The sequence below is a fragment of the Nannobrachium achirus genome, assembly GCF_963921795.1.
Source record: "Nannobrachium achirus genome assembly, chromosome: 16".
NCBI lineage: Eukaryota > Metazoa > Chordata > Actinopteri > Myctophiformes > Myctophidae > Nannobrachium > Nannobrachium achirus.
Window position 1 is genome coordinate 44,260,285 of NC_137823.1, and position 13,749 is coordinate 44,274,033.

Here is a 13,749-nt window from a genome sequence, read left to right on the forward strand (position 1 = left end):
TGACAGGCAGAAGCTACTCTGTTAATCTAGCTGACTTTGAGTCAAACAAACACAACATCTGCTCTGGTATTCCACAGGGCTCGATTCTTGGTCCTTTATTATTCTCCCTCTATATACTGCCGCTGGGAGAACTTATTTCCGCTCACGGTGTGAATTTCCATTTCTATGCTGATGACACCCAGTTGTACCTTTCGGTGGCTACGGACGACCCCTGTGCTCTAGACCCATTGCTGACGTGCGTGTCCAGCATAAAATGCTGGATGAGTGAGAACTTTCTCAAGCTAAATGAGGACAAGACAGAAGTTCTCATAATAGGTTCTACTGCCCAGAGAGAATCAATAATAAATAGACTTGGTAACCTGGCTAAAGAAAATAACACCTCTGTTAAGAACCTGGGGGTGATCATTGATGCTGAATTAAATTTTAATACACACATTAATCATGTCACGAAGATTGCCTTCTTTCACCTTAGAAATATTGCGCGAATTAGAGCCTATCTGTCGCTGAACGATGCAAAAACGCTGATCCACGCTTTTGTTTTCTCTCGGCTTGATTACTGCAACGCACTTCTCTCTGGTCTGCCAAAGAAAACAACTGACAGATTACAACTTGTTCAAAATGCAGCAGCCAGAGTTTTAACAAAAACTAAGATAAGAGAACATATTACTCCAGTTTTAGCGTCGCTACACTGGCTCCCGGTTGTTTTTAGGATTGATTTTAAAATTCTTTTACTTGTTTATAAAGCTCTAAATGGTCTGGCACCTTCGTACCTCTATAACTGCCTGCATAGATATGTTCCAACCCGCCCACTCAGGTCCTCTAGTGCAGACCTACTTGAGGTGCCAACAATGACATATAAAAAATATGGTGAAGCAGCTTTCTGCTTCTATGGACCGACAGCTTGGAATAAACTACCACTACACCTAAGACAGGCAGCCTCGGTGGATAGCTTTAAAGCACAGCTCAAGACCTATTTCTTTACTCTTGCTTTTAGCTAAATTTTTTAATCCCTGTGCTGCTATTGACGTCCGCACGGCTCTGAAATTGTTCTTCAATGTTCTATGCCTTTATTTTTTCTTGCTTTATTGTAATCATTTTACTTATCTCTTTTTTATGTATTTTTTATTTCTAATTTACTTTTTCTCTGTTAAGGACGTGTGCTTCATTTTATGCTCTGTAAAGCACTTTGAGCTGCATTTCATGTCATGAAAGGTGCTATACAAATAAAGTTTTATTATTATTATTATTATACTGTACCTTCTGGGAGAAATACAACAATGTGCGAACACAGCAGCAAGATTTGTGAACTGTTGCAATAAAAGAAGGCTAGAAACTGGAACACGACCACCCTAAGGACTACAAACCATTGATTGACTTCTAGACCTTTTTTTTATACTATTTAAATTGTATTGAGAAAAAACAATGCTACTATTTGTTCCAAAATCTTTATACCCTGTATATATAAAATGACAAAACAATGCGACATAGCTCTTTTTACACAATGCTGTACCCCCTCCAACTGTATTGTACTGTATGTTCCCCGGTTTCAACGCTTTTTATTTTATTTTGACACTTGCTTTGGCAATGTAAACATATGTTTTCTCATGCCAATAAAGCTCATTTGAATAGAATTTAATTGCATTGTGTGTCCTGGAGGACTCACTCAACTTTGACAATGCTTCCTGTATATTCCCTCTAGAGGGAAGCTCGCATCCCATGCTTTCTGGTCTCTGCCTCCTGTAGTCCATGATCAGCCCTGTTGTGTTCAGTACTCACATATTTTACTTTTAAGTAAAAGTATCAATACTGCAGTGTAGAAATACTCTGTTACAAGTAAAAGATCGGAATAAAAGTATTGACATGTGTGTGTCTAGATGTGGGTGAGGTGAGAAAAACACTGAATTGTTCAGTAGAGACCTGGTGGCTTGGCTATACTGTCATTTGAAAAAGAAAAAAGGATATTGTCATTCATTGGTTGTGGTTAAACAGTATGTGACATTTTTACATTGAATTTGTATTTGTACTGTATGTGACTTTCTTATGGTGCGAAGGTGCATTTAGTCAGGAGATGTTGACATATTTTCTAATGTGGCCCCCTTAGAAAAAAGTCACCACTGATGTACTGTAGAGTGACTATTTTCACTATGAATACAGGATTGCTTTGACATTGTCTTGCCCATTGGTGTGCAATGGGCGCACAACCTCTGCATTAGAGATTGCCTGCAAGGATCATGTGTTTTACCATTTTAGCCACTGCCTGTGTCATCCATGGCTAATACTCTATACCCGGCAAACAGTGCTCTCATTTATTTAGCACCGGTCACCGTTAGCATCAAGCCAACCAGCAACCACATTACCCAGTGAAGTCCGCATCTAGTCTGTTAGCTTTTCCTCGTAAGTTACGCTCCCTAATTTAGTCCCTTCTTTTATTAGCTGACCTGTGTTTCCTCAGACAGGAAATTGGGTGGTCACTTCCTTCTGTCTCTCGAATGCTCATTTCCACTAACAGGTCTATAAAACTGGCCTGGGGTCAGAGGGAGGGAGGAATGCAAAGAATCTCTCTCCTCTTTAGCGAACACGATTATTCCGTTTTCAGCTCGGATGAGACAATCTGGCCAAGCTGTGAGAGAGCGGAAAAACGCTTTATGAGTCGGTTCTTTGATCAGTTCCAAAAACACAACACATTGCATTCCCTTAATCTATAGCAGCTGGTTTAGTCCGAGGTTTAGAATAATTAGTTTTAATACAAAAGGACCCTTATTCATAATGTCATTGTTGCTGCAATACAATAGTTTGGGTTTTTAACCGCTTTAACCCTGGCATCCACATTTTTTGGGCATATAATTATAGGCAACATTCTATCTAAAACAATGAAATGTGTCCTTTTAAATAGCAGTTCTTCAAGCTCGCAACGCATCACACCGCGACAGAGCAGATTATTAGATTCAGAATAATTTAGAGAAAATGTGTGGTACTATGGAGTGGAGGGTTAAAGAGAAGGTGAATGTTTTCCCATTCCCATTGGCTTCGCAGTGCCAACTGGGCCCAAAGGAAAGTAGTCCACCTGGGGCGTGACCAACTATTTAAGGTCCCATTGACCATACACGTGATTCCTCTTTCACATGCTCTCCCCTTTTCATCTCCCAAATCTCATTAGCGGATAATTCCCCTGCTCCTCCTCAGAATCACATTTTTGTAGTCAGTTGATTTTTATTTACTTTACAGGATATTCCCTCATGCCTCGCCCCGTAAAATGGTTTATCAAGAAGTTAAGGTTCTCACATGCACATGCATACATGGGTGTCCGTATGTACACAGACATACACACACACACGAGTACTTTACACAAAAGTGGGTCTGGTCATTTTCCTGCAAGGTTAGTTTGGCCCTCTAGAAATATGTATACATACAGTGTATGTCCTAACCTCACCTATGTTGTACATAGACGGAACCACAACATTGTGGTCTTTTCAGACACACACAATGCTAGAGGCATTTGCTACCATTTCACATGCCTACTGTGTATAGAAGTTATATTCCCATTTACTTCCTAGAATTAATCAAAACAGTTCATTTTCATTATGTCTTGTGTCCGTCAGTTATGGAAAGCAATATTGCCTCACTACCTCCAAAGGCAACCTTTCAACCGTGGCCCCTGCCAGGTTCAAATCTGACTGTGATGATGCCTTTTGTTTTGAAGAGATTTGAGAACAGAGGAGCCTTTGAATACAGAAAGTCATCACCGCTAAAGTGGAGCCTGTCAACACATTGATCATTGTGACTTCTATAATGGTAACTGTCTGCCATGGAGTTAAATGAGACTAGATTATAGTCATTTAACATACAGGGGGCTGATCTTATTCTGTGTAATTGTCTTTGGTTTGATACCAAGTCTGGTAGCCTCCATTTCAGAGCCTGCTGTTTGCAGTTGCCTATGAACAGCTGTGTTGTGGTGAAGGCCTTAATATGTGGCTCACCGTATATTACCTGCATATGACTTATTATCTGATTATAATTCCACATCATTATCTCAAATCCTGCCTTGTGATTTGCTGTGACTTTTAGTGGCTTGAGTGAAAGACGGACAAAGAGTTAAAACCTGAAGGTAATATTGGTTATTTAACTCTTTAACTGCCAGATTTAAAACATTGTCTATAGCTGCCCTTGCCAGCAGATCCATACCTTCGTATGGATATAATATGGATATAATCGTAGGATATTATGCTATTATGCTTCGCGGCGATCCGCTTGAGGGTGGTGTTAAAAGACGCATGAAAACACTCGGATTTGCTGGCAAGTGCAGCTATAGACAATCTCCTAGTGTCGGGGGGGGGGGGGGGATTGACGCCCTCGATAATCCATTGCAGAGATAAAGCCAGATGACTGTTTTTTCCTTTTTTTTTAAAACAAAAGTAAACCATCTTGGTTTCATTTAGATTTGGAATTCAAACGCCTAATTACAATAGTAGCAGTGGAACAAATGCACATCAACATGTGCTGGGTATAAGTGACACTGACAGAAGTCTTCTGCTGAGAGAGGTGTGTCTCTGAGGTACAGCATTTGTGTGTGTAGAGTAGGGCATGCCAGCTGTAGCAGCAAAGTACATGACCGTACATCTTTGGCACATGACTGAAACATCTAAGGTTAATGTGTGATTGGCAGTAGCTCGCTCTCTCTCTCTTTCTCTCTCTCTCTCTCTCTCTCTCCCACACACATGTGCGAGCGCCACACACACACACACACACACACACACACACACTCTCACAGAAACCACAGAGACAGAGAGACTACTGCTTCAATTCAATGCTAATGAACGGCATTAGTCTCTCAAACAAACACCCCAATTGCTTTAATTGGTTTCGCCTGTTTGGCTGTCTGTCTGGAGCTAATCTGGTAAACCGCTGGACCGATGAGTGCCAAATATTTTGTACAGTATGCTGCCAGTAGGCCAAGGAAGTCCGGCCGGCTTGGTGGTAGCCTGTAGTAACCCGCTTTACGTTTTGGCCAATAATTCATGAACCCGCCAAACGAAACAAAAAGGAAAATGTCAATCCAACAGAAATCTAGACAAAAACGTAATCCACTCCGACAACGTCCTCCGTAATCCACGGACGTGCCAGTCAATACACGAACCAAAAAAATCATACTCTTTTAAATTACATAATAAAGTAATTTTAATCTGGAACACTCACGTCTAAGTAGATTTAACCATTTATTGCATAAATGGAAAACAGTTAATCTTGCCGTCAATGGGCTCCACGTTCAGAGTTGTTCCCTGACTTTTGTGCATGCTTTTGGAGCATGCTAAGCAAAATCAGGGATTTGTAGGGATACAATAGCAGAACAATAGCAATACATTAACATGTAACTTAGTCAAAATCACAGTATTTGAGCTTAACAACATTGACATGTAACATGCAGTGCAGGCGGGCGGGCGGGCAGGCAGGCAGGCAGGCAGGCAGGCGGGCGGGCGGGCAGGCTGGCAGCTCATGGTAGCGGCAGAAGTAGCGGAAGCTGTAGTAGCAATGCCCTCTCCAGTGCTAACCGACTCCTGACTGGTCTCATGGAATTATACAGTAGTGGACAAAACTATAAAGATAAACATGTTAGCAGAAAACACTCAGCCGCTGCAGCGCGACGCTGCAATGATGACATGCTGTAGCAGCCGCTATGCAGCGGCTCCAGCAAGAAGCTGAAAGGACAAACATGATGTTAGCAGCAACATGTAGCAGCCGTGGCCCGAAGCTATAAAGAAAAACGCGATTTAGTGGAACATGTAGCAGCTTTAGCATAAAGCTGCAATGCTAACCTGATGCCGTGGCAGGGGGCATGCCGCAGCTCCGGCCTGGAGCTGTAATGATAAATATGTTAGCAGAAAACCTCAGCAGCTGCAGCGCCATGCTGCTATGGCGACCTGCTGTAGTAGCAGCTATGCAGCAGCTCCAGCACGAGCTGAAAGGATAGAAATTATGTTAGCAGTTAGACATGTAGCAGCCGCAGCAAGAAGCTATAAAGTAAAACACGATTAGTGGAACATGTAGCCGCTTTAGCATAAAGCTGCCATGATAACCTGATGACGTAACCGTGGGCCTGCAGCCACTCCGGCCTGGAGCTGAAATAATAAACAGGATGTTAGCAACCAACAAGTATTAGCTTTAGCATGAGCTGTAAGAAAACATGATGCAGCATTTTTACAAGCATCAGCCTTAGCTGTAATTATTAGCAGTTATGCTAGCACGCAGCCGCAGGTTGAGTGGAGCTAACAATAGCTGAAACTATAGGAGACATTATAGTATCTGACTGTAGCAGCGGCAACAAGAACCACTAGCACCATAATGTGACCATTTTAGCCTCCAAAATAGCAGCACAACGGATAAGGAGAAATCCTGGATGTGAACATGATGTTACAACAATCATGTAGCAGCTTAAGCATGAGCTGTAAACCAGCACTGAAGCCAAGTGCAGCAGCTACGGAAACACCACTAGAACATACAATGTGCTATGTGACCCAATACTATAACCTTAGTTTGAACAAATATTTAAATTAAATCCCTTTTACTTCTGATACACTGGTAGCAGCTTTAACATGCAGCAGTAACGATAACTTGATGGTGTAGCAGCGGACCAGAAGTGCTTTAGCCGGGAGCTGTAATGATACAAATAATTTGGTATCAGACACGTAGCAGCTGAGCATGAACTGCCCAGATAAGGATGATGTCGGCATCCTACAAGCGGTAGCGTCAGTTGTAATTATTAGCAGCAATTACAGCAGCATTAGCAGCTTGGGTAGAGCTAGCCTCAGACGAAACCACGGAGACATGACAGTATCCAACTGCGGCAGCTGCAACAATTTGCCTATTTTACATAGCATTTAATATAGCAGAACAACTGACAACTTAGAACTTATCGAACCCTAACTAAAAGCTTGCGGTGCGAGGAAAGCTGATGAGCTGCAGCTGATGGATGCTGAAACTGAAAGAGAATGTTTAGCTGGAGCTACCGAGCATTTAGAGAAGACTACGATTCCCTGCATGCACTAGCGAGTTCAACTGGTGACGTCAGGACAGACAGGCACGACTTGCGTTAGCGGAAGCAAAACATTGTTTGCACGTAAACTGTGGCACCTATGAGCTTGCGGGTTTTCCTCCTCCCAGGAGCCCACGCAGACAGACATCCTTTATAGGCTTCTCAAAGAGAGGCGATTACTGTTTTTAATAATTCATCCCGCGAGGGCTTCTACGCCACGGTAACTGGCAGCAGCCCTACTGTGGTCCAAGAAGCGACAGAAACCATTTATTAGCTGCTATGGTATAGCAACTAGCACCTCATAAGCAGCAGCTGTTAAGACGGCCAGACAGTGCAAAAAGAGGAAAACATACACATAACCCGAGGCGAGGCAGAAGCAGTATAGGCCCCATACTAACTAGATTAAGCACGCTGCGAGCGAAGCTTGAATCAAATGCTTCCTCCTGGCCTGACGTGACTAGTAGTTCATACGACTCTTGCTACTAGCACAACGCCGAGGCTTAGCATGATAGAGAACTACATTTCCCACACGCAGCGCTTAGTATTCGCTGCCGAGCGTAAACCTCCTCCATGAAGACGTAAAACTCTGCTAGGTAGATGCCGCATACTGACACGCGCAACTTACATACATATTCCTCCTGACATGAGTCTTTACTGTTTATAGAGGCAACGTTTCAGACAGGGCCATACTTGTGCCTAAAACATGGCTGGCAAGCTGTTTTACCAGCTAACAGCTATCCTTCCAGAAGTTAAAGCTAGCCGGCTAACAACAAGCAAAAGCTAGCCCCTGGCTGACTGAAAGGAAGTAGCAGCAGTAGCAGATACGGCTAGCGCCTGTCGACAAACACATACCCCTGTTCCCGATAAGCACAAGCAACAGAGTTTACCTTAGCGAACGGTCGCAAGCAAGCCAAGCACAATGAAGTTATTTTAGCATTGGACAGTAGCCACAACTACTCCCATCTCGATCTGTAGTATGCAAAATCAGCTGGAATGAGCACCATTACCTTGATGAAGCAGTAGATAGAGTAGACCCAGTAGTTAGAGTAGACCTCAGCCGTGTTTACCACAACAACAAACCCAACTTTTATGCCATAAGCCTTGCCTTGAACCCAGCCTGGACAGCAGCTAAAAATGCGGTTTAGCAATAGTGAGCAGCACTGAAACAACCGGTAACCTTTCCGTGAGTGGCAGCAGCCTGCAGGCAGCGTTGAGCTTAGCAACTGAACTATGGCTGTGCTACTAGACCTAATGTACTCTGGGTAAGGGGAGGCTGGGGCTGCTGGCCCCCGCCCCCCTGGGGCGCGCTGTCAACCTTTAACTCGTCCCCCTTGAACTAGCTACGTCATGACTTCCTGCGCTCAATTATTTGAGCTTAACAACATTGACATGTAACATGTAATTATTTGAGCTAGCCAGACTGATCGTGCGAAGGTGGAGGCTGGGATGGAGGAGGCAGCTAGCAGCAAATGATTCTGAAGCTTCGGAAACCGAGCATAGATAGAGAAAGCAAGCCGTATTTAAAGGAGCCTTCCCTACTGATTGAGAGCTTTGATTGGAGTATGACAGTCATGTGATGTAATGACCAGCAGATATGAGAATGAGGAATGAGAACAGAGCTGCCTGACAGCTGGGCGGGACGACTCCCGTGTCCTGCATAAACTAACGTGTTCGCTCCATTCCTTATCAGTGCTACAACTGTGAACATCAGTAGTACGATAGTAGGATTGCCTTCTTATTGCCTGTACTTTCCCTGACCAAAAATTACATTCAAATGTTAATTGAATGCGGCTGCATATTTGGTTATATTGTTAGAGCCCAGTCTTCTTCACTTGCTTGTGCTATTTGTGCTGGGTTAGTGACATGCAGTGAAAGCGTGCCTCTAACACATAGGCCAGCAAACAAACACTTCTAAACTCGCTTAATTCTATTTCCTGAATTTAATTTGCTTTCGTTTTTTTAATGAATTTATGACACCGGTAAAGTATTTTTTTTTATCTCTGCCAGCTCTATCGTTGGGGCATTGTGGGGCTATAACAGCCCACTTCACATTTTGACCTGTTGAACTGTAGGTTGTACAATCAAAACATTTCTCCCTGAATTGGATCCTTGGATCATGATTCACATTTAGGCCCCACCCATTTGTACATGACTCGATTTTCCTTCAAAACACATACTCATACAGATTTTGTCCAATTGTCACAAAACTTCTATAGAGTTTACCTCCAAAAGCGCTTTCACTACGGCCCTTTGGAGGAGCCACAAACTCACAAAGTTGCACAGCATGTCGTACAAACTATTTCCCCTGCAGCTTCCTCATGTCCAAACGGCTGTACCCCTTGACTGACACAGCCCTGTGGGTAGGCAACCCGGCCTGGTGTAGATCTGTGCTCCGAGGAGCGCACTTTTATCCTTATTCATTATTGTAAATAATATTCCAAAAATATGATGTCAAATATTATTATGTCATTGCATCTGATGCAACGGAGAGATGCACTCATTATAGTTGTACTTGAACGATCTGCTTTCCCTCCGAAAATAGTTTGTTGTCCTCCATTAATGTTTCTCTCTTTCTTTCCTTTCGTGTGTTCTCCCTTTCAGATGAGCACTATGCCTGGCCTTCCTACACGACCCTGTTTCTACGACATTGACCTTGACCCTGTTACTGAGGAGATCACTGGGCTTTTCTGAGCATGCTCCAACTACAGGTAATCAATCACACAGGCGACGGCATGCTTGTGTGTGTGCACGCACGCACGCACACATTCTAATTATCTGTATATCACTGGTCTTAGGTGGTCATTACATGAGGTCGATTTTGAAGTAAGACGATAGCTTTTACTATTGATTCGGCCATTTTGACACACGAAGACGCGTTTTCCTGACCCAGAGCCGAATTTTCGGAATTCGGCTCTAGAAGTGGATTAGTGCGGTTTCGCATCAGTTTCGCAACGGTGTAATAACGGAATTCGGCCGTGAGGGAGAGTTGTAACAGCTCTCCTCTCCGCAAAGTTAAATTAAACCATTAGGCTATGGATTGGTATTCCATTCTAAGCAAAGTAAACTAATGATTAATGACTATTTTGCGTTCCCCTTTTTCAACTTCTCACCAACAAATACTGGATTAATTCTTCATGCACCGCATCACATCACAGAAGCAGCGGACTTCAGGTAATGAGTGAGTTATTGTAATATGCTGAGTCTTGCTGACAGACAGACAGACAGACAGAATAAACAGAAACTGTCCAGTGTGTCAGTCCACTGTTAAACCTACTGCTCCCTCTCCAGTTCATTAATTTATTCCGTTAGTTTATTTTGCAACGGCTCATCATAAAAAGCATGCATTGTTTCATTTATCTCTGCTGTAATTTGCTCGAATAAAAAACATTTGAAACGGTGCGCCGCATCCCAGTGCGTCAGTTCAGTAAGAGCTAAGGTATGGCAACATGACTGTTATCTGGTCTTGCACGTGTGAAGGCACGCTGCAAGACAGTCATGTTGCCAATACTTAGCAACAGGCATGATGAATTTATTTTAAGAAGTACATATTATTATTTTCCCTTGTAATCAAGGTATGGTAGACTACCATACCCATATGTGCCTCTGTAGGCTACTCCGTTCGCTGCCTCGCATGATGCGTTATACTTCTGTGCAGATAGAAGACAAGACAGAACTCACTTTATATTGCCCATCCCCGTAGATAACGTCCAGAAATGTGCTCCATAGGCTATAAATGTTCCGACCTTCATCTTCCAGGTGACTTTTGTTGGTGTTTCACTTCACCTCGCTAAAAAACCTCCTTTTGCGGGACTCATTGAATATGCGAACAGACGATAATAATATGGATTTGGGAGCATAGCCTACAAAGCATGTCTCATTAAAAACAATATATATTTTATAGTTGAAGGGTAAATACACAGTATAGGCTAGGCCTATGTAGGCTGGAGTGGGAACATGACACATTTTGCTTGAATTCATGCGTTGTCAACTTGTCGTTTAAACGCAGAAAAACGAACCAACAACGAGGTGTAAACGCGCCGTTTTTTGGGTAATAAATCAAAAATGAGACTGGCAGCGTTTCCAAGCGAACTCGTTTAAAGACCCCCTTAGGCTTCTACTCAAACATTATCTTAGGAAGCTGAATGAGTAACCCTTATGCACGACCACATGCGGTGTACTGATTTCCCCCCTTGGGATAATAAAGGTATCCATCTATATACACTATCCATGCTTTATTTATTATCTGCATATATTGGCACACATGGTCAACATTTGCAACATCTACGATCTGCATCTCCCATAAATGTGTTTATATGTGCGCCCATGTAGTGCTAAATTAAATTAGATTTATTTTGCACAACTACAGTGCATACAGTTTAGTCACTGTACAAAACTGTCATCAGGTTATCTTATCTTGGAGTTAATCTGAAAGTGTGTGTGTGTGTGTAGAAGGAGCGTACTGGAGCAATCACGGACTTTTAAAGCCTTTTTATTGATACAGGGTACAGGCAAAAGTGACAACGTTTCGATGTCAATACATCTTCGTCAGGTCGTGTGTGTGTGTGTGTGTGTGTGTGTGTGTGTGTGTGTGTGTGTGTGTGTGTGTGTGTGTGTGTGTGTGTGTGTGTGTGTGTGTGTGTGTGTGTGTGTGTGTGTGTGTGTGTGTGTGTGTGTGTGTGTGTGTGTGTGTGTGTGTGGCGTGCGTGCGTGCGTGCGTGCGTCTGTTGCCTGTTGTTAATGTATAATCCAATATTGTTTAATTTGAGTGTTCAGTTTACTACCTTGTAGACCATGGAGTCTTTAGGTCCTGGACCCACTGATATATAACCACTGGATGGATAACATAATAATAGAATATCCGCTAAGATTATTATAGATCAATGCCTGGACCACAATTTACTCTCACATGCATATACAGTATACATACAGTATACACACCTAAACTGATCTCTGCTTGTTTTCTTATAGGTTCTCTGAAGATCTTCATTTAAAGGGTACTGTGCCTTCATCCTTGCCATATGCCTACAAGAAAAAACGTCTCGCTTCTCTTTCCAGGAGTGAAATAGCAGTATTGAAGCCTGCATTATACTTAGTTGCGCATGGGTGTCATACACCAAAAGATAGCTGATCTACAAGCTCATGTCGCGAATAAGTATAAATCAGGCTTACCCAAACTTGAGGTTATTGTTGCACTGACTTTATAAAGCAAGCATCTGTGTTGTACAAGCCTAGGACCAATGTTTTTAATTCCATTTAATTCAAACTTTGTTACATTTGTGTCTGGCAAACGTCTAATTTATATGTCTGTTTGAAATGCAATGTGAATGTTACTCTTTTAATGTTTGCTACATTTTTATACACGTCTTAACATTTTAAATGAAATGTGATACAGCTCATGTATTTACGAGCCACACTCCTATTGTACGCACAAATGTCCATTACTGGGGCTTATGTAACCTCTGGTATCCTGTTACTAAGCCTCTGCACCCTGGTGAATGTTTCAACTGCTGCACTGCCCAAAGAAAAACATCTCTTGTGTTTATTAGCCTTCTCTGCTGCTCTTAATTACAGCATGGTGAAATAAGCTTACATTTGTCATTTTGAAGGCCCTTTTGATTATTGATTATGAGCATGGCATTTCATGACATCACCATCTACACAAAAGGCCCCTTTTCTGTCTCAGTGGCTTCATCTATCTGTGCCTTTACAGCTCTACACACTGCATCTGTTTACATTGCTCAAATAAGGTTTGTCTGATTCGAGTCCAGACATATGTATTATGTGAGGATAAAATCTGAATACTACCCTTGCCGTAACATGAGACATTTGTTGTGAAACGACTGGAGGAGAAAGAATGCCAGAGAAAAGGCGTAAGTGTGGGCTGTCGTATCCAACTATCTGAGGTGGAAATAGAGATCCAAACACATTGCAGAGTTGGTCACTTTCCTATCACAATAAAAGCTTGCCCAATTCCAAATGTGGTTTTCTAACGTCAGATTGATGATGATGATGAGAGAGATTCATCTAATCTGTCCATCAATGTCACATACAGTGATCATAACTGCATTGAAATGACAAGTGTAACTTGGTTTATTATGTCCTATCAATAAAGCTGAAATACTATTTAAAAAGAAAAAGGTAACGAAAAAAGATGACATGGCAGCTTAGAAAATGAATATTTGTTCTGAAAACATGTTCAGAACGATGATATTACATTTGTATGTTTTTACATTCAGTATACAGTGTACATTTTCAAGTGCTGGTTTAAAACTCTGTGCCTTAAAATAAACCGTACGTACTGCTTACTCCACAACTTGGTGTTCATCAGTGTTTTTCACACCCAGCAGGTGACTGGAGGCCCAGTCCATCTGTTGTTTAGACACACGTGCTCTTCTTCCTGTTGTCTCAGCGGTCTCCAAAATAACAAAGCTATCCACTTTTTTAAGCATTCATCTCCCTGGAGGGGGGGTTTTCTAAGTCAGGGTAGATGCATGTTGGGACACCGAAGCCAATGTTTTGCATGCTGAAACAAGTAATGGCAGGTTTTGTTATGCTCAAAAAATGTAAATACAAATGGTTCCAACCAGAGTTTCTGAACCAAAATGTGAATCCATTCATAGACTTGGAGCAAGTCAATCATTGTGGTTTGTTAGTGTCATCTGGTGCAACAAAGTACAAAAATGGTGTGCATTGTATTCACTTACACTCTACATGACATGAGC

General features: G+C 42.3%; 1 protein-coding gene across 2 annotated transcripts in view; it reads left to right on the forward strand.

Annotated features, from left to right (window-relative positions):
- The window catches only part of mthfd1l (methylenetetrahydrofolate dehydrogenase (NADP+ dependent) 1 like), a 75,268-nt gene extending 62,232 nt beyond the window's left edge, over nt 1-13,036 (forward strand). For both annotated transcript variants that reach the window (XM_080745291.1, XM_080745292.1), the window contains 2 exons: nt 9,629-9,735; nt 11,996-13,036. In XM_080745291.1, the coding sequence (XP_080601417.1) occupies nt 9,629-9,718 (90 nt within the window). In that variant the 3' untranslated portion in view covers nt 9,719-9,735; nt 11,996-13,036. The remainder of the gene's footprint in view (nt 1-9,628; nt 9,736-11,995) is intronic.
- The last annotated feature ends 713 nt before the right edge of the window (nt 13,037-13,749 follow it).